Source organism: Setaria viridis, chromosome 7 (assembly GCF_005286985.2).
Source record: "Setaria viridis chromosome 7, Setaria_viridis_v4.0, whole genome shotgun sequence".
Lineage (NCBI taxonomy): Eukaryota > Viridiplantae > Streptophyta > Magnoliopsida > Poales > Poaceae > Setaria > Setaria viridis.
Window position 1 is genome coordinate 20,553,308 of NC_048269.2, and position 25,173 is coordinate 20,578,480.

Below are 25,173 nucleotides of genomic sequence, written 5' to 3' on the forward strand. Positions count from 1 at the left end.
TCCACGCGTTATTCCTCGTTTCTTGTTCCAGTGTTTTGTTTTTCCTTTTGGTGAGCTTAAACAGGTGGGGCGCCAAGTACTTCGGTGTTTCACCATCTAACCAGTTATTATGATGCCAGAAGCGAGTTTTCTTGCCATTGTCAACAGTAATCTTGGTGGACGCATTAAAGATGAGGCGGTCTGCCGTGCAAGGGAAGGTCTCGGTGCCCAGCCTCTTTGGTGCACAAAACCATATAGGCCTCTAATCCATGGCCGAAAGAATTCGTGCAAATGCTGCATTGTCAACCCACCCGCATACATCATGCCCGTCAGGCCGTCACGCTGTGCAAAATCGGCCTTGGCCCAATCACATAGACACGGAGAAGACAGTTTTTATTAGTACCAGATGGAAAAGCTTTGGACGTGGTTCCCATCACAAAAGAAAACTACATGTCATGCCTAACGGCAGCCGCGTGTGGAATGCACGCTTAGCTACTAACCCAAAATGATAGTGGTTTCAAATATGGCTGCCATTGCTTGCAGCATGCGACAAGCATGCTTGGCCCTTTTTTTCCCTCTACTATTAAACCTAGTGTTTTTTTCCAAACTTTATACATAGCCATTTTTTTCCAAACTTTATACATAGCCATTTTTTTTTCCAAACTTTATACATAGCCATTTTTTTTTCCAAACTTTTATATATATAGTATGGGGCTGTGGTCATCTGCAAGGATGATAAAAAAAAATATGCCATGGCTCGGTCCCAAAAATAATTCTATCGGGGCGATCCATCCTACTTTGACGTACAGAGATGCCATGACGCGGACGAGGTAAGTGAGGAGAAGCTCGAGGGCAGTGTGGGCGAGTGAATCCTGCGAGGCGAAGCTCAAGGGCAATTCTTAAAACTCACACGATCGTAGTAATGATATTATATTTGTTACTCTTTTATTTTACCAAAGAATAGCATAAAAATACATATAAAATGCATAATGTTTGTGCTCACTTGGCCGTAGCGACTCTTCTAGTTGTCCAAAGATTAGCAAAACAAATAATGCACTCCCTCCTTCCTTTTGTACCCAAAGGAAGGAGGGAGTATAATATATGACACACTTTTCCAAAAATCACGTTTATAGAATTATAACGTGATAATACAAATATATGACCTTTCCCGTATATTCGCTAGTTACAATTAATCATAGATTCATAGTATAACTAGTACCGGTGCCCGGTGGCTTTATATATATAACCAATGCACAAAAAAAAATGCAGTCTAAAACTTTGATCTGTGGATAAGAATGGAATTATAAAACAGAAAACGTGAGTATGATGTATGGAACCTAGCAACCGCAGTTCATCACTCCACCAGCTGCACACCCTGCGGGAAGTCCTCGCAGTGTCGGACGTGCCGCACTATCCTGCCGGCGTCACCATTTGCCTTCGCGCGACAGTCATACCTCGGCGGCGCGTGGAAGCAAGGCTCCATGGTAGCGGCGCGCCGGCACGGCGCGTCCGGTGCCTTCCTGTCGACGGGGCTCATGAGCACCCACGGTCTCAGCCCCGCCAGCCCCTGACCAACGTACCCAAACGTCGAGACGGCGCTGGTGACCACCGCGTCCGAGAAACTGAGCAGCACCATCTCCGCGAGCGCCTTCTGGTTGTGATGCTGCTCGCCGGATCGCTGCGCGCCCAGGTGCGTCGGCTGGTACACGCTCACCGTCTCCCTGCCGGTCGAGCCGTTCTTTCGGTACAGGTCCCTGAGCTTCTCGGAGTACTCGCCGTGCAGGGACACGACGAGCACTGCCTTCTGTTTCGCCGGCTGGCCTTCGGAGCCCCCGGTGGCGGCGTTGGGGACGGGCAGGATGCCCTCGCGTTGCGAGCAGTTGAGGATCTGGCCGTAGAGCTCGTCGGTAGAGATGGGCGCCCAGCCGAACTTGCGCACCTGGATGCCCACGCGCTCGTCCGCCTTGGCGAAGTACTCGTCGTGGTACCGCGTCACCATGCCCCACACCGTGTTGCTCGGGTGGAACAGGTAGCGGCCGAGGTGGTGGAACACGGCGTCGCGGCGCGGGAACATGCGCGCGAGCTCCCGCTCGTGCCCTGGGTTCAGGAACAGGCCCGGCACGAAGTAGTTGTCCGACTGGAACACGAGCCACGGCACGCGCTGCAGCTGGGCCTGCATGTCTTCGCAGAAGAACTGCTGGTCTTGGTGGACCTTGCTGTAGTCGTGCCGCAGGTGGATGTACAGCCACGGCGCCACGCCGGGATCCTCGCCGCGCCTCAGCACGGCGCGGAGGCTCTCGTGGTGCCCTCCGTTGAGCTTCCCCATGTCACGGATAGGAAAGTCCTCGTCCGCCGGCAGGATCCACGTGGAGCCCGGGAACGGCTCGCAGAAGAGGTCGTCGAGGGCGTCGCCGCCGCCGCTGTGGAGGAGGAGGACGCGGTCGGTGAGGAGCGCGTAGAGGAAGCCGGAGGTGATGGTGAGCATGCGGTTGCCGAGGCCCTCGATCGGGTTCCACACGAGGTAGCTGCACTCGGCCGAGGAGGACGAAGTAGCGGAGGCGTTCGGCGGCTCGCGCAGGCGTTCGACGGCGCGCGCGTAGGCGGGGGTGCCCGGGCCGCATCGTCGGTGCAGCGACTCGTAACGGCGGAGCGCGGAGACGAGGTAGGAGGAGATGGCGTGCATTGACGGCCGGCGGTAGAGCAGGGCGCGGTAGCGGCTGTGGCAGGAGGTTTCATCGAAGTCCGGCGAGAGGAGTCCTCCCAGGAGCCGGTCGCGGGGATCCGGCACCGTCGCCAATGGACCGGCAGTGTCTTGGTTGTTGGATACTACCATGCACGAAGAAAAGGAGATCAAATCATTTTTTTTAAAAAAACAGAAGTCCTTGCATGCACGTTGCTTAGCCAGATCGTGCCTGCAGATGCCTATTAAATCTCATTTACGTGGAATAGCACTCACTCACAGCCATGTTTATAGCACACTAATCGCAACAAAATCATGTTTAAATCGTGGGAGTATACGAGCATATACGTGCATACCGGCTTTCAGGACGTCACGTACTCCGGCCGAGACCCAGGAACTACTGTTGCCGCCCGAGGGCGTCAACCGGACACCGAAGAGGACGACGGCCATGAGCAGGGCGGCCACCACGCTTACCGTGATCACCAGCACCGCCGGCCGCGCGGCCGCTCGGCACCACCGCCGGCGTGCCTCCAGTCCACGGCATGGTGACAAGTGGGATTTTATGACCTTGCTCTTATCCATCACTTGGCTGGCTCCCTAGGAACGAACAACTTCGCTGGGTTTGGCTTGTTCCGGCTCACTCCTCGTGCTGATATAGCTAGCGAGTTCGGCGTGCTTATTATGGGGTTCGACCAGCTTGCACTTGCAGCTTGGGGAAGCAACATATAGGAATACACTTGCTGGGTCAATGCTTCGATCGTGCCAAAGTCCATGGCTAACCATCAAGGGCATACGAGGCATATGCGTGCGTACAGGCTTTCAGGACGACGTGTACTCCGGCCGAGACCAGGTTTCTGCGCGCAGTTCGTCCATCAAGCTCTCTGATCACCGTGATCGCCAGCACCATTGAATTCCTAGAGGAGTTGAATTGTAATTTTCTATCACGATTTTGTAACCGAATTTCTGTCTACAATGAAGTCCAAATTACAAAAGTGCTTTATTGTCCACCAAAATGCATATATACATAATTACTTTTTTACTAATTGAAAATCTGCGTATAACTACACAAACATATTTTTTCTAATTACATAATAACTACAATTTTTGTAGTTACATATATTTTTACTAATTACGTATGTACATGTTAACTAATTATATAAACTACATTTTTTCTGATTACATAATAACTACATTTTTACTAGTTACATATCTACAATGTAACCAATTGCACAAACTACATTTTTACTAATTACATGATAACTATGTTTTTAGTAATTACATAAGAACATAATTAACTAATTATATCGTAGGTCACATAATAATAACCAAACTAAGGATTAGAGATTAAATATTAAAATGGAAAAGGAAAAGAAAAAACAACCAATTGGCTGGATGTTTTGGGAGATCGGAGGGTGGTGGCTGCGGTCGGAGAGGAGTGTGACGATTGCAAAACAACAATGAGGAGGGCCTAGGGCCAATGGCGCATGTGGTGGAGTGGCCTGATTTCAGGAGGAGAGAACCCGAGGCTGGTGGTGCTCGGTTATCGGAGACGATGAGGTCAAGATGGCTGTGGATGTTGAGGATGAAAGTGGTGGCATGGTACAGAAGGTGGGGGAGGATGAAGAGGATGAGGGCAGGATGACAATGGCCAGGAGGAGGGTCGTGGGCGAAGCTTTGGAGGGTAGTGGAGGAGCTTGAAGCAAAATTGAGAGGGCGGGCCTAGCATAGATTGGAGGGTGAATAATACCAGAGAGCGGGGGTTAATTTTAGCTAGGCCATCACTAAGCTCCGCCAATGGGAGGAGGGCCATTGTATCTGGGCAGATGGAGCTCGGTGCAGGGCATGACAACAGGGCAGACGGAGCTCAGAGTAAATTTGGGTGGATAGATTGACCTCAAGGATGGGCACGTGACAAAGTTTTAGGGTCGATGACCTGCGGGTTTGATGCTAGTCGGGCGGTAGGGGGTTAAAGATCACCTAGATTGGTGCTCTAAGTTGGTGCAATGATAACGATGAGGTGAAGACGAATGAGCGGAACTGAAAGAATAGGGAGGGTTTTCGATGCTTAGGTTATATAGGGGTAAACATCATATCCAGTAGTCAAATAGCTAAAGTGTTACAATTTATTTAAAACATCAGTACAATTGAATTAGCTAAAGTTTTATTGAATGTCTATACAAATTTCATGATTAAAATTCGTGCAAAAGGAGTTAAATATAACAAATCCATAGTTCATATTCACCATCTCGAGGAGTAGTAATGCAGCACCTCCATATTTACATTTCGCTCAAAATGGGTCAAAAATAACAAATCTGTAGGGCACTTATGTCAACATCGAAGGAGGCAGCTCGTCGAACTGATTACACCTGTCTTCAATTCGTCCCATGTCACGTACTCGACTCCTATCTGCCACTGCCGCCGAGCTGCGACCGTGCCGCCATGGTGTATTGGTGTGCCAGTGCCGCGACTCTGCCTCTTGTGTCCACCGCTCCGCGGAACATTTGCTGGCACACCATCTGTGTTCCGGGCTTACGGCCGCTGCTAGCTAGGAGCCAAGCCACCGGCGTGCCTAATTATGGATTGCGACGCCGCGACGACATAGCTTGCACCTCGAGTGAAGCAAGCGACTGTAGTATAGCAGGGCTGCAGGGTCAATGCTTCGGCCGTGGCGAAGCCGGAGGCACCACCAGTACAGGCCTAGTAAGCTACTAAGCCTGGCAGCCTGCCATCGATACAGGGCTGTGAACTATACGCAATCCGAGCGTGATTCCGGTGGCTGGACCTGTTCAAATGTACGGCGACTTTCCAATTTACGCGGCTTGGCGAACCAGCAAAGAGGAAGCACATAGCATATCGTCCAAATTGTCAAACCTCATCGAGAAGCTCGAAACCTCGCTCAAATTATTCGAGGAAGGGATAACGATGGACAAATCTTCTTCACACACAAGAACCAAAGAGGCACCTTTACTGAACTCGTACTGCCCCAAAGCCTCGCACAACAAATGCGGTGGAAGTTAGCGCAACCTACTGGCATGTTGGCGACTTGGCGTATTTTACATTGTGCACATGTAAAAAAAGGCTGCCTTGCCCGAGAATCAAAGCTGCCCACTTCAAGATTTCAACAACCTTGATACTAGACGATTTCAACAATCATGAGAATCCAAGGGCAAGGTATATTCTGATAAGGAAATGGGCTTTCGTGATGACCTGTAATTTATGATTCTGCATAGTTCCTTCAAAAAACATTTTATGATCCTGCATGCAAGGGAAAACGGGCTATTGTAACCGCGTTCGCTACCATACAAAGAGTGATTTCAGGTGATTCAAAATCTCATGTTAGACGGTTTTTAAAGAAGAAAGCTAAAATCAAATGGGAACTTCGTTCTCACCTCATGACCACCCAAATTTCTCGATCCAACCTCTTTACCCAATCACCCTCTACTCCATCTCCGATGAGAGCCTAACAAGGTCATGAGTTTGACACTGTGGTTTTTATAAGGGAATATTTTGATTTATTCTAGACAGTTGGATTATCATAAAATCTATTTTATATATTTTTAATTAATGTGGTAATTCCTAGACGTCAGGAGCGATCGTTGTGGGCTGCGGGGAGAAAACATTTGTTGCCGCTGGTTGCTTAATTCGGTGGGCTGCTGGTTGTGGGCCGTGTGATGTTGGACTCGTGGGCTATTAAAATGGGTAGTTTCCGGAGTAAATGAACGGGGAATTTCATTCGGCTGCACTGCATGGCCTTAACTCAACACTCCCTAGGCCAATTTCATTCGGCTGCTTCAATTTCACTCGCCCAAGGCCAAGGCTTCCTCCTTGGCAAACCTCACGGTCGACCGCGTCGACGGCCTCGCCGACGGCATCTCCGGCTCCGGCTGCGCCGCCCGTCATCTTTCTCTGTGCAGCACTGCAGCCTTGACAACTTTGTCCGCTTGCTGTATTGTTCGCATCCGCTGCCTGGTGCGCACGACTACCACGTCGTAACGACAAGAACCCTTGTCGGATTTGTTGGGACGTGATGTATAATTGATCCGATCACGACGTTTGCCGAGACCTCATCGTCACGATCGCAAACGTGATATGTAATTGGTTCATCACGTGTGCACGCCGTCGACAGCACGGCCCCATGCTCTACAGGCCGAACGCGACGCCGCGCCATCCCGATCTCCACTCTGCCGCTGCAAATACCCTTCATCTTCCCCTGCGCCGATCGCCCTTGTGTGCGCCAACATTCCGGGCTCCATTCCGCCACCATGGCTAGCCCTTCAACGGCGGTGCTCGACGCACAAGATCTTCAAAAAAGAGGTTAGTTTTAAAAAGGAAAAAAGTGTTTGTTTTAACACTTGTGCTGGTGCGTCTTTTTGGAAGACATAACAACAGAAGCTCATATTAGCGTACGTGCACTAACACTTTTGAAATGGACGCTGGTGTATAGGTATGCCCACTGTATAGGGATACCCCAAAGGAAGGAGGAAGAGATCCACGACCAACTAAGGGGTATCTCTAAACCTATATAAATCTCATGTCTCTACATACTCCTTGCTCTTTGATATCCGGTAATCAATATGTGGGTTTGAATCATCGACAAGAGGTAGTACACGCACTTTATCCTGCGAACACCTACTAGATACTGGATTGGCAATTCTTGAATTTAGAAAGTCACCACAGATGTATGGCTACTGACAAATGCATCGCCCAGCCAAAACTACAACTACGAGACTCGAAACCGAGCGGGTATATTCCACCATAAGGAAACTCCGCCACATTTTTTGTGTAGTAGAAATCCTTTCGTGCTTATCCTACCACCTTTGTTTGCGTTTCCATTCATTTGCTGGAGGCATCCATTTTACAGTGCCTAGTTTGTGTTCAGGTACATCAAATTCGATATGTTCACTCCTGCAGCTGAGCGAGGGCTGCCCGTCACAAGGATCATCAGCCGCATGACGCTACAACAGATTCTTGCTCGTGCGGTTGGTGATGATGCTATATTGAATGAAAGCCACGTTGTCGATTTTATAGATGATGGCAACAAGGTGAACGGAAATGGTATTATTTTGTGGCCATGTCAGCAGAAATTTGGCTAAAATTGTTGCGGATGAATGCAGGTAACTGCCATATTGGAGGATGGTCGAAGATTTGAAGGTGATCTTTTGGTTGGAGCCGATGGAATATGGTCAAAGGTAATGCGATTACTTCTCCTTTTGGTTAGAAACAAGCACATAAAAGACCTGATTTGCCTAAGGTCTCCTTCACTGGATAGGTGAGGAAGAAGCTATTTGGGCATTCAGAACCCACTTATTCAGGTTACACATGCTACACGGGAGTTGCAGACTTTGTGCCTCCTGATATTGACACAGTTGGGTATGTTGCATGCATGGATCCCAGAATTGTTAACATTATCTTTAGAGATATTGAACTTCCATTGGGGGTATAACATCGTGTTTCACTTTTTTTCTCTATTGAAGGTTTCGATTATTTCTTGGTCACAATCAATACTTCGGCTTTTCAGATGTTGGTGCTAGTAAAGTGCAATGGTATGCTTTTCACAAAGAAGTGGCTGGAGGAACTGACCCTGAAAATGGTTAGTGCTTAGAGCTAAGTTTCCATGTTTCATTAGGTAAACTAACGGTATCTCGTAGTAAGTTGTGATGAAAATGAGGATAATATTTTTATACACCCCCACATGCTTACCATCTGCTAAACACTAACAGGCAAAAAGAAAAGATTGCTCGAGATATTCAGCGGCTGGTGTGACTTTGTTGTAGACCTGATCAATGCAACTGAAGAGGAAGCCATTCTTCGCCGAGATATATATGACCGTCCGCCAATTATGAATTGGGGAAGAGGTCGTGTGACCTTGCTTGGTGATTCTGTCCACGCTATGCAGCCAAATCTGGGCCAAGCTGGCTGCATGGCTATTGAGGTTTGCTGTTCAATTAGTTTGCCATGGCTATGGAATCACTATCATCACGGTGGATATGTTGTTTTAAGATCTGGTACTTACCACAGGATGGTTACCAGCTGGCTGTAGAGCTTGAGAATGCTTGGCAGGAGAGCGTCAATTCTGGAACTCGTGTGGATATAGTTTCTGCCCTGAAGCGGTAACCACTTCTTATAACTGGTTGGACATAGTAGATATTGATGTAATTTTTTATAAACTTGTCAAATAGAAAAGTTTTTTTTTGTGAAAATACTCAAATAGAAAAGTTTAACTTAGAACAAACTAAAACATCTTACATTCATTTTGAAATACTAGGAGTAGCATGTGTTAGCTGTATTTATATAACGTTTCTTTGCGTACACCGATTTATATTTCAATGTTTCAGCTGAATTCAACTCCAAAGCTATTAGTATTTTTATGATATGGATTTGAGGTGTGTCCGTACTTGGTATTTAGGAAGTTGACTGGCAGGCTTTTATTTTTCTTTTGCATATTGGACCTACAGTTACGAGAAAGAAAGAAGGCTGCGTGTTGCTATTATACATGGATTCGCAAGAATGGCAGCAATCATGGCTACCATTTATACACCATATTTGGGTGTTGGTATGGGACCTTTATCGGTATGTCATAAACGTAACTGCCTTATATCGCTCAATGCATAGAGTTGATTCTGTTGGTGATCCAAACTTAAAATTAGTTTTTATAGGTATGCTACCAACAATTTTATTGGGTTTCTGAAACAAGGGTCTGAATTAGACTATCTCATTATCGTCCCGTAGGAGCATCACTGAAGAACTGCATACTGAAATTACTTGAACTGCACACTTAAATTGTTTTGATCGTTATGAGGTTACTTTTCGCTTGTAGTTCTTGACCAAGTGGATCAAATTCTCCATCAAGTACGGAGTGGACATGATGCTGAGCTGGGTGCTTAGTGGCAACAGGTGCATACAAAAAACTTCGAACGGTCTCATTTCAACTTTTCAAGGCTTCAAGCACATGCAAAGTAGTAGGTTTTCCGGTGGTTTTCGATGCCCCATTCCAAAAACAAACAAACAAACACCAGCCCAACTCTCGCATTAGTTCCTACTTACTTATGCATGTTATTTGTGATGCAATTGAATCTTTTCATGGTGTACAGCTCAAAGCTAGAAGGAAGACCTTTGAGCTGCCGACTTTCTGACAAGGTATATTTCTATATGACGAATAAAGATGGTTGGTTGATTCCATCATGAAATTTTTACTGAAACTTAGCACCATGTTGAAGGCAAATGACCAGCTTTATCGATGGTTGGAGGATGACGATGCATTGGAAGAAGCCATGTGTGGAGAGTGCGTTGTGTCTTCTCTAATTTGATTTTAGTTAAGCAAAATGTTTCATTTATTCCTTGATGACAGCACCTTTAACAAAAAAATACAGAAAAAGATTTTTATTAGAAAAAAACTATTTGCAGGTGGTACCTCTTCCCCGCAAGCGGAGGAAACAACACTAGCTTGCAACCCGTTCGTTTATTCAGGAATGAACAATGGTCACTCTGTGTTGGGTATGTCTAAATAGCAAAATCATTTTTATCCTAATTGCACTCAATCTAGTATTTTGGAATTTTTTTTGAATAAATGCATTTGATTATGCAGGAGCCAGTCAGATCACTGTGACTACGGGTCTTCCCTATCATTGTCCTTGCCACAGGTTATTAGTTAAGCCAAATGATGACAGGGTTTTAACCAACTTCTCGTGCTTTTGCCAATAAACCATTAGTACAAGCCTTTAGTTTATGAACTTCCTTGCAGATATCAGAAAGGCATGCTACCATCACGTGCAAGAATAAGGCTTTCTATGTGACTGATCTCGGAAGCGAACATGGTACATGGATTACCGAGTAAGCCCTGAAAATATAGCATGGTTTTATGCCCCTCCTCTAGAATTTCAGTAACAGGATTTTGTTCACTCACCTCCATGTGACTATCCAGCAATGTAGGTAGACTTAGCCGCGTGCCACCGTACCTCCCAGTTCATTTCCATCCCTCTGATGTCATTGAGTTCGGTTACGATAAAAAGGTAGCTCAATTCCATCCAATTATTCAGCTAGTCAATTTTATCTCATCGACTCATTTGAACCCTGAATTGTTGTGTAACCATTTCTTCCGTGTTCTGATCGACTAACCATAATTTCTTCCATGTTCTGATCGACAAACCTACAGGCCATGTTCCGGTTGAAGGTTTTGAACACACTCCCATATGAATCCGCAAGAAAAAGGGAAGCAGCAGCTGCAGCAGCAAGTTCTTCAGGCTGCATGAATGGAGACACTAGCCACCACTCCTGACGTCATCATCAGCCAATACATATACTTTACAGCATACAGTAAACACGCGATACTGCATCACTGCATCAGGGAAAGGTGATAGAAGATACGTAGACCAGATGTGATTTTTGCATCCATCTAGATGCCAAAAGGGATTTTACATACTAGCAGCAGCTCTACGAAGAAGAGCTGAGTAGTACAGTAGGGATAAGCAATTTAGCTATTGCGGGACTGTGTGAATTGTGTACCATCAAATAAAACATTATACATTTATACCCCGAGAAGGCATTACTGTAATTAGCCTTGAGTCAAAACACTGGAATTTCTTTGAAATCATGTGGAAGTCGAACTATTTCACTATAATATATTCTAGAAAAAATCATAAAAGAATGTAATTAATATTCGAAACAGCCCCCTGCACCCCCGGGTTCAGCTATGACCGTACACGAACAGTGAAATCACCCACGGGGAATAGCAATTCATGCATTAATGTGACAAAACAAGAACACCACATAGAAAACCGTGCAAAAACTAACTCCACTCAAAACCACAGAAGAACCAAATGAACATGCCATTTTGTAAACGTAATAGGAAGCCACCCCAACCGAGTAAAACCACCGGATTTTATAGAAAAGCTCCTGGTTTATCCGTGAATCCTCCGGCAATCCTATGCTTTATAGTTATCTTCCATGTTGGACCCTAAACTTATTTTTTTATGTTTAAGCCCATGTAACCTTTATGAGCCTATATCTTTCACGTTTTATAGCGATTCTTGCAATCACGCCATCATAGTGGTGAGACTACAACAACTTTTGATTATCCAAAGAATAACATAAAAATACACAAATATTATATAATATATCATACTTTTGCAAAAAAAAACCCATTATAGTGTGATTTGATAATACAAACATATGGCCCTCACGCATAACAGCGCACTGCTATAGTGCTATATTTGCCTGTTACTGAAGGACCGAAACGGCGACCAGAGGAAATCCTTTCAAAAACTTAGACCGCTATCCCAAAATCAAACCCCAAATCCAAACTAGCAGAAGTCAAGAGATCCACGAGCCAACTAGGTGGCTGGGTGTCTATGGTAATGACCAATAAACACAGCGAGATCCTCGAGAAACAATCCGGGCGAAAACTATGACAGAACAACTCAAAAACAAGAACACTGCATCGGTTGGGACAGTTTATGTGTGCCTAGGGCGGACGGTCTGCAGCAAGAGGGCCGGACGGTCCGGACCAGGGAGACAGTTTCTGTCAGTCTGCGGATGAAATGCGGATGGTCCGAGGCAAGAGAGCCGGACAATCCAGACCAGGCTGACGGTCCAAGACCTAGGGGCAGACGGTCCGCATGCTTTGAGACAGAGTCCTCCCAGAAACTCACGAACACAAATTTCTCGATTCACGCCCAAATCAACACCAACTGCCACCAAAATCGAACCAAGGTATCACAAGGTGGTAGACAAGCTACTCCTAAGAGATCATCGCTCAAAGATTTGTCAAGCCACAGGAAAATCAAATCTCGTGAAGAACACCACTTTTCAACCCCGAAACTTGAATCGCTCCGATCTATGAACTTGTGAGGTTTCAATCGAAATCCTTCAGTGAAAGGTATCAACTCACATCCTAGTTCAATTCAAATCAATCGGTTTGATTCAAAACATCCCACAAATCACGAATCGAATAAAAACGTGAGAGGGGAAGGAAAGGAAGAAATAAGAACGCAAAGAACACAACGGAAATTGCACAAAGAGATCATCCCCCAAATCCCAGAGGACACGAGGAGGTTAGGGCCTCCATTCCCGCAACAAACTTCGGTTCAATTACATGGATTAGGTGCTCAAATCATCCGAGAACCTCTAGAGAGATAAACTAGAGAGAGATTAGACCCTAATAAAGTGCTAAACTAGAGAGATGGAAGAGGTGCTGAAATAACCAGGCCCCTATCCCTATTTATAGTCCAGGACGAAAGACTAAACTACCCCTACAACTACAACCAGGATAACAACCCACGCAGGGGCATTTTGGTCCAAGTTTTTCTACGCTCATCGGACGGACACGCCGCCTTCACGACTTTGCTTCGCCTTGATGTAACCTTCACGATGACGCCACGTGCCCTCCTTCTCGAAGCTCCAGCCGCACCGGGCTCACCCCCGGTTTTGAGGTCCAAACTAGCAAACCTGCCTGCGTGATGATTTTGAGGCCGAAACCTCCCAAACCGTCCATCTTCACTTGGCCGCCACGCAACCTCCTCGATGTCGACGCATGTCCGGCCTCCGCCAGGCCTCCCGCTTGACTCGACCGACGCCGTCTCCATCCCGTCATGTTCTCTTGCCGTTCCATGCACCATGTGAACCACCCATGACTCCGCCCGGACTCCTCGGGTCCATCGGTCCAAGCCTACTCGCGTTCATCCTTCACCGCCCTTAGTCCATTAGCATGAACCTTTCGCTTAACCTTCGCCGCACACTGTCGGCCATCACACCGCATCCTACACCTGCACATCACCAGCCAAGAGCAACATCTATCCAACACAATGTTGTCAATCATTCATTATCGAAGGGTGACCACCATTGGTCCTCAGTTACATTTCATTATAGTATCAAACGAGAACTACTGTGGTGCCCGCGGTGGCTTTACACCGATGCACACATGCAGATATAAAACTTTGTAGGATGATGTACAGAACCTAATAACAGCAGTATGTAGTTCATCACTCCACCAACTGCACACCCTGGGGGAAATCCCCGCAGTGTCGGACGTGCCGCACCATCCTGCCTGTGTCACCATCGCCCTTTGCGCGACACTCGTAGTTCGGCGGCGAGTGGAAGCACGGCTCAATGCTAGTGGCGCGCCGGCAAGGCGTGTTAGGCGCCTTCCCATCGACGGGGCTCCCGAGCACCCAAGGTCTGAGCCCTGCCAGCCCGTGACCAACGTATCCAAACGTCGAGACGGCGGAGGTGACCACCGCGTCCGAGAAACCGAGCAGCACCATCTCCGCAAACGCCTGCTGGTTGTGCTCCTTCTCCCCGGATCGCTGTGCGCCCAGGTGCGTCGGCTGGTACACGCTCACCGCCTCCCTGCCCGTCGAGCCGTTCTTTTGGTACAGGTCCCTGAGCTTCTCGGAGTACTCGCCGTGCAGGGACACGACGAGCACGGCCTTCTGTTTCGCCGGCTGGCCATCGGCGTTCGCCGCGAGCTCGCCGACGCTGGGAACGGCGGGCAGGATGTCCTCGCGTTGCGAGCAGTTGAGGATCTGACCGTAGAGCTCGTCGGTAGAGATGGGCGCCCAGCTGAACGTGCGCACCTGGATGCCCACGCGCTCGTCGGCCCTGGCGAAGTACTCGTCGTGGTCCCGCATCACCATGCTCCACACCGTGTTGCTCGGGTGGAACAGGTAGCGGCCGAGGTGGTGGAACACGGAGTCGCGGCGCGGGAACATGCGCGCGAGCTCCCGCTCGTACCGCGGGATCAGGAACAGGGCTGGCAAGAAGTAGTTGTCCGAGTGGAACACGAGCCACGGCACGCGGCGCAGCTGGGCCTGCACGTCGTCGCAGAAGAATTGCTTCTCCTGGGCGTCGTAGTTGTTCACCAGGTGCGCGTACAGCCATGGCGCCACGCCGGGGTCCTCGCCGCGCCTAAGCACGGAGCCGAGGCTCTCGTGGTGCCCTAGGTTGAGCTGCTCCATGCCACGGATAGGGAAGTCCTTGTCCGCTGGCAGGATCCACGTGGATCCCGGGAACGGCTCGCAGAAGAGGTCGTCGAGGGCGTCGCCGCCGCTGTGGACGAGGAGGACGCGGTCGGTGAGGAGCGCGTAAAGGAAGCCAGAGGTGAGGGAGAGAATGCAGTTGCCGAGGCCCTCGACCGGGTTCCACACGAGGTAGCTGCACCCGGGGGAAGACGAAGTGGCGGCGGAGGCGTTCGACGCGGCGGCGGCGCGCAGGCGTTCGACGGCGCGCGCGTAGGCGGGTGTGCCGGGGCCGCACTGGCGATGCAGCGACTCGTATCGGCGGAGCGCGGAGACGAGGTAGGAGGAGATGGCGTGCAGTGACGGCCGGCGGTAGAGCGAGACTCGGTAGCGGCTGAGGCAGGAGCTGTCATTGAAGTCCGGCGACAGGAGGCCGCCCAGAGTCGGGTCGCGGGGATCCGGCACCGTCGCAAATGGAGCGGTGCCTTGGTTGGACGATTTTCATTGCATGCATAAAGGAGATCAAACCATTAACAAAAAAGAAGCCGTTGCATCATGCACGTTGCTTAGCTAGTTCGTTCATTCATGCCTGCAGATGCTTCTTGAATTTCATCTACGCGGAATAGCAGTCTCTTAATTACGTCATGTTTAGCACAATAATCGCAACGAATCTTGTTTAAGCTCTCACGTCCGGGGACTATACGAGGTACGAGCGTGTACGTGCGTACCGGCTTTCAGGACGGCACGTCCTCCGTCCGAGGGCGTCAACCGGACGCCGAAGAGGGCGGCGGCCAAGAGCACCGCGGCCGTCACCACGCTCGCCGTGATCGCCAGCGCCGCCGGCCGCGCGGCCGTTCGGCACCACCGCCGCCGTGCCGCCAGTCCACGACACGCGGCCGTTCGAAACCACCGCCGCCGTGCCACCAGTCCACGACACAGTGACAGCTGATCCATCATCACTACTTGGCTGCCTAGTGCCTAGGATTCTAGGAACGAACGAACTTTGCTGGCTGGCTACCTTTACGCGTGTGGTTCACAACTTCGGCCTGTTCCGGCCGGCTTGGCTCTCTCTGCCTGCTGATGTAGCTAGCGATCGGCGTACGTGCCTATGAAACAGTGCGATCGCTTGCAGGGCCGCCGGGCTTACGAGCATATACGTGCGTACCGGCTTTCAGGACGACGCGTACTCCGCCAAGACCCAGGTTAATTTCTGCGCACAGCGCGCGGCCACCACTCTCACACCATGATTACCTGCACCAATAGGTCGCGCCAACGACACGGACAAATGCAGGACACGCGCTTGCTGGGTCAATAAATGCTTCGATCGTGCCGAAGACCATGGCCAGTCATCCAGGGACAATGAACGCAGGCACCACCGTTGGATTATACGTGGCCCATTAATAATTCTAAATAAATCACAAAGGGTTTTTTTTGGATAAAATGATTTTATTGATTTTTCAGGATCATTACATCAAGTTCACAAAAAAAGTCTTGAATCACTCTCACCCTGTGCAAATTAAGATGCACATAGCCTAGTAAAGTTTAGAAAAGCACATGCACGCTAATGACTACCGTGATATGTAGACTAGATCGTCATCTGTGTACTTGAAAAGAAACACTGTGACCACCTATGCCAATTATTGAGATGCCGCGGCAGAGGAAAGCCCAGGTGCGGAACAAGTGGATAACCGGGCAAATAGTCTACAGGTTAGAAGAGATATTTTCTTTTCAAATACCATGTTATTCAATATTCATGCATAACCATAATGACCAAACAGTAGGCCCTTGCCATGTTATTCAATATTCATGCATAACCATAATGACCAAACAGTAGGCCCTAGCAAGACTAGTGGTTTTATTTCCTTTCTAATTTCCCGTAACTAACTGCTAAAATGATGTGCACACTACGAGGTTAAGAAAGAACCAAAACCGCCTAAATTATAGAGCAAATATCGCAAGCCAAATTGCATTCCTGTGTCAGCACTACTCCCATGCGTAAATATCATGAAATATCCTAATTTTCAATGGGGCTTTTAATTTATAGTCTTGTTAATCTTAGGGACATCAATATGAATCAGCACCAGATGATGAAATTTCACCAAGAAAAATCTATTTAGCTGTAGATTCCAGCAAAACCCGTCTTACTCTTGAGTCAATGCAATGTTTTTTTTGCGAAAATGGAGAACTTTATTGCTTAAGGCGATTCATTACACACTAGAGTGTAGGAACTGAAACAAAAGAAACACGACACTCTCCCGAGCGACACTCTCCCGAGCGAATGGCTAGATGAGCTAGCTCAGGCGCAATTTTATTTTGCTCTCTCCTGATCTTGGCAAAACGTAGACTATGCAGTTGTCTGCTATCCCGTCGAATATCAAGGATGACTGGTGCAATCAGAGACCTGTCAACACCAGATGCTCCCAGTTTATCAATAACTATCGAGCAATCGGCTTCCAAGATCATATCCCTATCCGGCCATCTCGCTGCCAGTCTAACTCCTTCCAGGCATGCTAGCGCCTCTACTTCTTTCGCATCTCTGCAATGATGCAGCCAGCACCAAGCCATCAGCAAAGGCTGCCCTTTGCAATCTCTGATGATGACGCCGATGGCTACTTCCCCTGTATGAATGATAAAAGCCCCATCTACATTGATCTTGAGAGCTTCCCCTCCCGGCAGAATCCATCTAGTAGCTCTCCTCAGCATATTCGTTGGTGGGCGGGCTTGGCTTGTTTCTGAAATCTTCTGCTTCCCTCGAGTATCCTCAGCCGGCGTTTGTTGTCGTATTTGGAGCAGTGAATGAATGTATCTCATTAGAAAGAGCACAGAGCATGCTATCGATATCTATTCACCAGCTTATAGCACTCTATTCCATATTAGCATAAGGAAATTTGAAATAGTTTCAGTGTCATACCTATCCGATAGCATAAGGAGCCACTTCGGTCCCGTATAAATCATATCTGACTCGTCAGGTAACGGCAATTGGCTTCTCAGTTCAAGACGTAGAGCACGAGCATGTGGGCAGGCAATGACAGCATGGAAACAATCTTCCGTCGGGTGACCACAAAGCTCGCAGCTACTCTCCTGGTCTAGGTGTCCGAAGCAAATACACTTATTTGCTCTGGTGGGCAAACCATTATTAATGACCTTCCAAGCGAAAACTCTTACCTTACATGGAACCTGAGCACTCCAAATTTTCTTCCATAATCCTCGGCTCCCATCTGTAATGGTACTGGAGCCAATGTCACCCATCTCATACTTCCACTTCATTGCCAATCTATAAGCACTTCTCCCCGAAAATAGTCCGCTTTTCTCGAAATTCCATGCCAACCAGTCACTACAATGACTCGATGGTAATTTGATTTTCAGAATTTCAGCCGCATCACATTGGTGAAAAAACCTTCGAACCAACGTCTCATCCCAATCATTCAATGCAATGTTAGCAATTCATGGAAGCAAATCATTCAATGTTGTTAACTCTTGTCTTTTAATATATGTGCCATAAAAGATCAAGAGGCGAGGTGCTGACCTACAAATAAGGGCATGTACAACGGTGAGACAGCCTCCTGTCTATAGGTTATTGGGATCAACAATACAGACGGGTAAACAGACACTACGTACAACCCACAGACAGAGGCTGTCTGTTTAGTTGTCTGCAAGTGTTTTAATGCTCGGCAATCTTCACCTCTCTCTCGCGCGCAGCTGGATCCGCGAGGCGACGAAGCGAGGCAACGCCTCCGTACAACGCGCGGCGAGCCGGCGTCTTGGCCTGGGAGCACGAGCTCGGGCCGTCGCGTGGTGAGGCGACGCTCATCTTCTCTTTCCTCCTTTACTGCTGAGCGGCGGGGGTTTTTTTGCATTTTGGAGGCTACGGAGACGGAGCTTACAGCCCCGTTGTACGTGCCCTAAGGGTACTGTTCCTGCAGGGTCGAATTTAATTTCACAGGCACTTTTATTTCCAAGATTAATTTGGAACCCTTCTTTAACTATGAAAGAGGTAGATAACTTAGGTATAAATTTCGGTGGTGCTGTTTTCATATTGCATAAGCTTGTGCGAGCCTGCCGGCTCCGGTCCATGAAGGAACAGGCCCATGAGTAGTTTTGTCCTGGTGCAATCTCGGCATAGTGTCAAGCCACGGGAACCTCATAATCCTTATCAAAACAGTAGGTCATCAAGGGAAACAAGAGGGGCAGTTAGATAACCATGAGGAAAGCTTTCAAACATACTATCCTTTTACGCAATTATGAAATTACTCATTTTGATGGAGATTTGTAGTATCGTTAGAAATGGATGTGATATGAACTGAAGAGTAAGAAATATGGCAATGGTAATACTTATAAGTCAACAACTGATCTGTGAATTGAAATTCTCTTCTGTAGTCCACACCTCATTGAACTCGGACAGCTTAGCTTCACATACCAAATGCAGCATTTCAGTACAGCCTCGCATATCAGCATAGTATTTACAATGTTCATATGTAAACAAAATCATAGGATCTGCAACGATCTTCTTAGATGTAGTAATTACAGTGTGTTGAATCATGAAGATTTTAGGGCATCATACATTCTACACGACGAGGACGAGCTACACTGTCGTTGACCTTTAATTGAGGTCTGCTCAGATGAATTACAGGGTCTCAATACCTAATTCTAGTCGAGAATTACAAAACCGCAGCTATTTGTCACTCACACCTCTATACGATGAATGATATACATGACTATTGGCCATTGTTGACATGCTTCGCTAACAATCTCTTGGCATTATACATGTCTGCCACTGCCAGAAGTCCCACCAAAGACGCTGGGTATCAAGAGTCTATCAGATTGCAACTACACTCCAGAACTGTATAACTTCTTCAATGTATATAAGCACAGCGCCTCCAACATCTGTTTCAGGACCATGATAATGCCAATTGCAACAAGCATTAGCCCTTGTGTGGTTGTGCACACCGCTAGGTAGTTGCCTCAAGATAACTTGGCCTTGGGCACTATTCACTTGACCCGCTATTTCTTGATGAGGAGTCTACATATGTAATATTAAAGATTTGATTGCTGATACTGCTGGATTTGATAAAAGGTATGAAATAGAACTAGAACAAATTTATACCTCGTGAATGACGCTTCCCCTCCATTGCCTCTTTCTTTTCCTGGCAACTGTGACAAAGGAAAGGGCCATCCCAGGGGCGCAGCTTTCCTGGCTTTGACAAACCCTCGTGTATGGATATCCCCTGACCAGATTCCAAGTCAATTTGGCAAATTGCACATGCAAAGAGTTTGAACATATTCCGGACTGGATATTCAGAATTAAGCCTGCATTCACCAGATATCAAATGTTAGACATGGCATCATGATCTAAAATTTTGGATGTTTCTGAGCTCCAACTAAACATGACGTTTTGAGAAGACAAATTTGTTATCACTTGTTTCATCACCTCATGGTCTTCTCACATGATAAATCACCATGATTAACAGTTGCTTCTTGATGAGTTTGAGAAATTTATAAATGAGTGAAATGCACCAAGGGTCCTTTAATTTTATCTAATTCTTATGTAGGTCCATAAACTCTAGAAGTGGGCATCTGGGTCCTTAAACTTTTCAAGCACTTCACTCTATGTTCACTTCAGGTCCAATTATGGACCTAGATCTCACTTAGAATGAACCAATTAAAAAGTTTAAGGACCCAAATGTTCACTTTAAGACTTCATGGACCTAGATGAGAACCACAGAAAAGTTTAAGGACCCTGGGAGCACTTTACTATTTATAAATTAACATAAATGGAAATGAAAACACTACATTAAGCAGTTAAAGATATGTCACAGATTGAGAAATGTGTGGGGAACAACATGCTTAAGTGTCAACAGAACAGCACGTCCTTAATTAATGACAAGTATACCACCAAGAGTCCCAAATTATAACACCGTGGTTTCTCCCAATATTTTGTAAAGGTGTTTTATACTTGGCAACATACAACAGCATTTGATATGCCCTCTCAGGAACTAAACTTTTGCAGTCAAGGCATGGCATGCGCCATTATAATATGATCTAAAATAGTTTGTATTCGAGCACAAACAGTTTCTGCATCGCAGAAAGATCACTTTCAGTTGAACATGACAAGGTATTCCATTAAAAGGTGGATACTTCCAGTTAAATGGAACCAAGCAAATAGCAGGAAACATCATACTTCTTTACTAACTACAAGCATCTTAGCAACAGTAGTGAAAGAGTGCTCCCTAAATGATAGTCAATTTATTAACTGGAATGTTTAAGTTCATAGTATAATTATTTGCCAACTGTTATGCATCCATCATCCAGATGAGGTAAGGGTACAAACCTCCTTGAAAGGGATGGACATCCATCTTCAAAGACTTCCTCCACAAAATCTGGTTCGGGATAATTATCTTTGGTAGCAAGAGATAATGAGTCAGATGCTGTTTTCCTCAAAAAGAAGCTTTTGAGAAGGCCAAGGCCTTTTCCTGGTGTTTTTGGAGATTCTATAGTGGATTTTGGTTTCTCTGGTGGTATTATGTCAATGACAATGCAAGTGGTATCGTCTCTCAATCCTTTTGATTCCACTGCTTCCTGGAAACAATGGACAAGTTAGAAACAGCACAACAGAGGATTTCAGGGCATGTTATGAGGGTCAAGTAGGGTATTAGTACTGTACCTTGACAATTTGATCAGCTGCAGCCTCTGGAGAAAGTCCCCGTGCACAACTAAAAGCCACTTCGGCAGTTAAAGCGTCCCAAACACCATCGCTTGCAATAATAAGGCGCCCTCCAGAATTAGACAACTACAGCAAGCATTACAACACTATAATTTTTCGAAATATGGTCAAAATAAAACGAATTAAAAAAATACTTCAGAGACAATCACATAACAATCCTGTCGTAAAGAAAACATAGTTATAAGCCTACAGCAATGAACAAATTTTGGAACTAATGAAGCAAGAATAAAAACTGGCGGTCACTTCATATATACTGCAAGATATATAGCTTGACAAAATGATCTAACTTCTGAATGTAACCAGGTAAAGATACAGAAGAGAGTACAGTTTGACCTCAAACATTAGCCAACTTACAAGGACAGTCGCATAGCAACAAAATACAGATGATAGAATAATAAGTACATCAAAACAGTAACATTTAGTAAATCTGCAAAAGTGTGGAGTCCGGTTTTTCCAGAAATTGTATGTGAAGTAACTTTTAGGACATTGTACCTTCATCTGCTTCACATAAGGAACAGGAATGATATATTCACCTACGTCCTGATCACCAATTGATCTTGACAGGCATAGACCACCTGGCCAACATCTAAGGGGACCAATCTGGATGGGGGAAAAAGGAATCAAGGATCAATAGAAAGGTTAAATCAGATCTACAAACCAAAATACAGCACTGTAAAGGAAAACTATGGAAATATCTATATGTACGGCCATTAAAATGTCCAGGGCGGTACTCACACACAGGTTGACTTTCAGTCACATAAATTCAAAAATAAATAAAATAATAGAATGGAGACTAGTTGCAGAAGCACCGATTTGTCAGTCAATTCAAGAGCTGCAACATTTCAGTCAAAAGAAAAAAATCAAGAGCTGCATCCAGCTGCCATCTAGCACGACTTAAAGCCCCACTCACCTAATGAAAACACTACATGTTGAATAGCTTGACATACGCCAAATTAGTCACTAATAGACAGCAAACAGACCAAGGCTGCTTTTCGAAGAAAAAAAAAGGGCACCACCTCGGAAACTTTAACAAAAAAATTATTGAATATTGCACCAAAAACATCAACAATAGAAAGCATGTTGGTTTCATTAAAGGAAGCTCTTTGGCTACCAACTGCATACATTAGATGGGAAACTTTTGGGTGACCACAAAAAGGCAAAGAACAAACCTCAGCACCACCGACGACATTTAGCCTTCCAACTTCACCTCCACATTCCGTTACACGTCCAACCCTTCAAATCAAAAACTAACCAGTGAGAAGGGCCAAACGTATAACAGGCAGAGAACAGTACCGTCCGTGAGAAAGCAATCTTACTCCTCTTCACTAGAGTCAAAACGATGGTCGGCCGACAAATAGTAGATGGATCCCTCGGCCTCAAGGACGCAGCGTGAATCACCAACGGAAGCAACAGTTACAACGGAGCCATCAATTATGACGAGTGTCACGGTCGTCCCCGAGGAGTGAGCTGCAGTTGGCAACCAAAGCTCAGCTCTTCTTGTACTGGTTAGTACGGTGTACTACCACCAGACCATGTACACGGTCAATTCGAATCACATAACTACCGCCTCGCCATAGAGATGACACGTTGAGTAATGATAGATAGATGTGCCGGTACTCTACTGAACCATGTAGTACCGTGAGGTACTTGCTATAGTTGCTGGTTCCATGAATGGAAGGAATTCGAATCACCTTTGGTCTGGAAATCCTTGTCGGTCTTGACGAACCCCGCGACGAGCGCCCTCGGGAGCGCGGCGAGCCACTCGTCCCTGCTGAGATCGGTGGGGACGCAGCCGAGCACGTTGCCGAGGAGGTGCTCCTTGGCGTACACCGCGGCGGCGCTCCCGTTGTGCCCGTCGAACAGCTGGGGAGAGCGGGGGCCGGTCTCAGAAACACGAAGCGGAGCAGAGCAGCATTGGGTGGGGCACCGGAGGAGGCGCGGATGGATGGAGAGAGAGGGGGGACGCTTACGGCGAAGGCGGAGAAGGAGGTGGACGGCGCGCCGGGGCGGCGCTCGCAGGCGGGCTTGAGCAGCGCGAGGTCCTCGCCTTTCTTGGCGCGGCCGGCCTGCCCCGCCGCGACCGTGGGCCGCTCGACGCCGGCCCCCGCCGCCGCGACGCGCTCCGCCGACGCCTCCCGCCGCAGCAGGTCCCCGAGCGCCACGCTCCCGGCCCGCCTCCTCACGCCCCGCGCCGGCGCCGACGACATCGTGTCCCCGGTCAGATCCCGGCAGCGGCGGTAGATCGGTCGCGGGCGTGCAGCAACAGCATCGCCGCGCTGGCTGGCGCTAGCTAGCACGCTGGCCTAGCTAGTCTGGTCGGGGAGCACGAGCACGAGCGCGCACTCGCCTTTCCGCCCGCTGGCTGCCTGCCGTGCCGCGCTCGCTCGCTCGACTTTTTGGGGCGGGGCAGGGGTGGTGGGGGGTGGGTTTGGCTGGCCGGGACCCCGGGGCTGGCAGCTCGGCGCTCGGCGCGTTGCTGTTGCTTTGCGGGATGGGAGGGACTTGGGAGAGGGGAGAGCGGCGGGGGGGCGGGGGCAAGCGAGCGACCCGTCACATGGGGCGCGCGGTACAGGACGCGCAAATCCAGCCCGCTCCCACGCGCGGCGGCCTCGCACTCGCGCTTCGCCCTCGGGTGAAACGAAACGAAACCAAATGGAAATGATCCCTCCAAAGCGGAGAGCGGCAAAGGGGAGCGGGAGCGCGCGGGCGCGGCGCACTAATGACCGGGCGGGGGCGCGTGCGTTTTTAACGCCGGGACGCGGCAGGTGGGTGGTGGGTCAGGCGGGCCGCGGCCAGGTGGGGAAGGAGGAAACGGACGAGGACGAGCCGGTGTGCGCGCTGTCTGCCCGCGAAAATGCCTTGGCGTGGTAGGCTGGTGGCACCTGACCGACCCGGGCAGTGGGAGCCCAGCAGCAGCAGCGCGGTCGTCCGTCTCGCCGTCCCGGTCTTCGCCGCGGACGAGGTCGTGGGTTTTTTTAAGGCTCTGCATCTCCGGTCGTCCAGGTCTTCTGCAGTGGCCTGTTGCTGTACACAGCATGAATTTTCTGCACCCTTTGCATGTGGACTGTGGCTGCGAGAACGTTACTGTCCTACAAGGACAGGATCTGATACGCAGACGTCAATACGAAGAGGATGGTACGGGTAACCTAGAATTGGGTTAGAGTTATTATTAGTTATTAATGTTAGTCAATTTATTCGAGTTTGAGTCGGTCCATTTACATAATATCGAACCTATTACAATCAACATTCTCTATCTCCTTAAATGAATCGCCAGTGCTCCCACCTTCCTTAAAAAAATACGCAGACAGCTGAGTCAGCTAAATGGAAGTGGTTTGCATTGCACGAATCTTTGAGGTCACAAAACAGCACGTATATGCCGCTGAATGTTTATTTTTTTTATTATATTCCTTTTTGTGCGACGGAGAATATTAATGGTGTGTTTGGTTCGAGGAATCACCTTATCCTAGATGAGATTGTCCATCATGAGTTGATCCTACAAAATTTAGCGGGATAACCTCATTTTTCATGGTTATATTATTATTAGTTTGTGAGGGATGTGGTGAGGGATCAACCCATTCCATTCCACAAACCAAACAACAAAAGTGATGAGTAAGAAGATGAAGCATGACTCCATTTCTCAAACCAGACACCCCATAAAATCTTCTATTCGCCACAAAAGATTCATGTCTTTCGTGCGACCAATTCAAAACTTTCTTTGGTGTTGGTATATATGAAATCGGCTCTCCCTTTTTTACACTTTGGCTCTTCCATTGCCTACTCCTACTGACATTTGATACGTTGTATGCTGGTTCATCAGTGTCATAGTGTGCACCAACTGAAAA

At 47.7% G+C, this 25,173-nt stretch overlaps 3 protein-coding genes and 1 pseudogene across 3 annotated transcripts; 1 reads left to right on the forward strand and 3 right to left on the reverse strand.

The window, feature by feature from the left end:
* Nucleotides 1-899: 899 nt before the first annotated feature.
* On the reverse strand, nt 900-3,345 carry LOC117863403 (probable fucosyltransferase 7). Its single transcript, XM_034747093.2, has 2 exons — nt 3,016-3,345; nt 900-2,805 (listed from the first exon to the last, which is right to left on the reverse strand). The coding sequence occupies exons 1-2, from the start codon at nt 3,239-3,241 to the stop codon at nt 1,334-1,336; spliced, it is 1,698 nt and encodes a 565-aa protein (XP_034602984.1). The 5' UTR covers nt 3,242-3,345; the 3' UTR covers nt 900-1,333.
* Nucleotides 3,346-6,886: 3,541 nt separating this feature from the next.
* Nucleotides 6,887-11,210, forward strand: LOC117863405 (zeaxanthin epoxidase, chloroplastic-like; annotated as a pseudogene).
* A 1,503-nt stretch (nt 11,211-12,713) lies between these two features.
* LOC117865057 (probable fucosyltransferase 7) lies at nt 12,714-15,858 on the reverse strand. The gene is made up of 2 exons (XM_072295000.1): nt 15,335-15,858; nt 12,714-15,109 (listed from the first exon to the last, which is right to left on the reverse strand). The coding sequence occupies exons 1-2, from the start codon at nt 15,565-15,567 to the stop codon at nt 13,636-13,638; spliced, it is 1,707 nt and encodes a 568-aa protein (XP_072151101.1). The 5' UTR covers nt 15,568-15,858; the 3' UTR covers nt 12,714-13,635.
* A 3,160-nt stretch (nt 15,859-19,018) lies between these two features.
* Nucleotides 19,019-24,039, reverse strand: LOC117864381 (probable protein phosphatase 2C 40). The gene is made up of 9 exons (XM_034748460.2): nt 23,302-24,039; nt 23,023-23,194; nt 22,648-22,798; nt 22,501-22,564; nt 21,824-21,931; nt 21,272-21,397; nt 20,939-21,186; nt 19,715-19,917; nt 19,019-19,630 (listed from the first exon to the last, which is right to left on the reverse strand). Exons 1-9 carry the CDS (start codon nt 23,536-23,538, stop codon nt 19,596-19,598), a joined length of 1,344 nt encoding a protein of 447 aa, XP_034604351.1. The 5' UTR covers nt 23,539-24,039; the 3' UTR covers nt 19,019-19,595.
* Nucleotides 24,040-25,173: the final 1,134 nt, after the last annotated feature.

Coding starts and splice junctions, on each gene's coding strand:
- LOC117863403 (XM_034747093.2), bottom strand. CDS start 3,241: ATGGATAAGAGCAAGGTCATAAAATCCCACTTGTCACCATGCCGTGGA. Junction 2,806..3,015: donor ACGTGACGTCCTGAAAGCCG/GTATGCACGTAT, acceptor CGTGCATGGTAG/TATCCAACAACCAAGACACT.
- LOC117865057 (XM_072295000.1), bottom strand. CDS start 15,567: ATGATGGATCAGCTGTCACTGTGTCGTGGACTGGTGGCACGGCGGCGG. Junction 15,110..15,334: donor GCCGTCCTGAAAGCCGGTAC/GCACGTACACGC, acceptor CATGCAATGAAA/ATCGTCCAACCAAGGCACCG.
- LOC117864381 (XM_034748460.2), bottom strand. CDS start 23,538: ATGTCGTCGGCGCCGGCGCGGGGCGTGAGGAGGCGGGCCGGGAGCGTG. Junction 19,918..20,938: donor TGTCCATCCCTTTCAAGGAG/GTTTGTACCCTT, acceptor TGGTGAATGCAG/GCTTAATTCTGAATATCCAG. Junction 19,631..19,714: donor GGGGAAGCGTCATTCACGAG/GTATAAATTTGT, acceptor TTACATATGTAG/ACTCCTCATCAAGAAATAGC.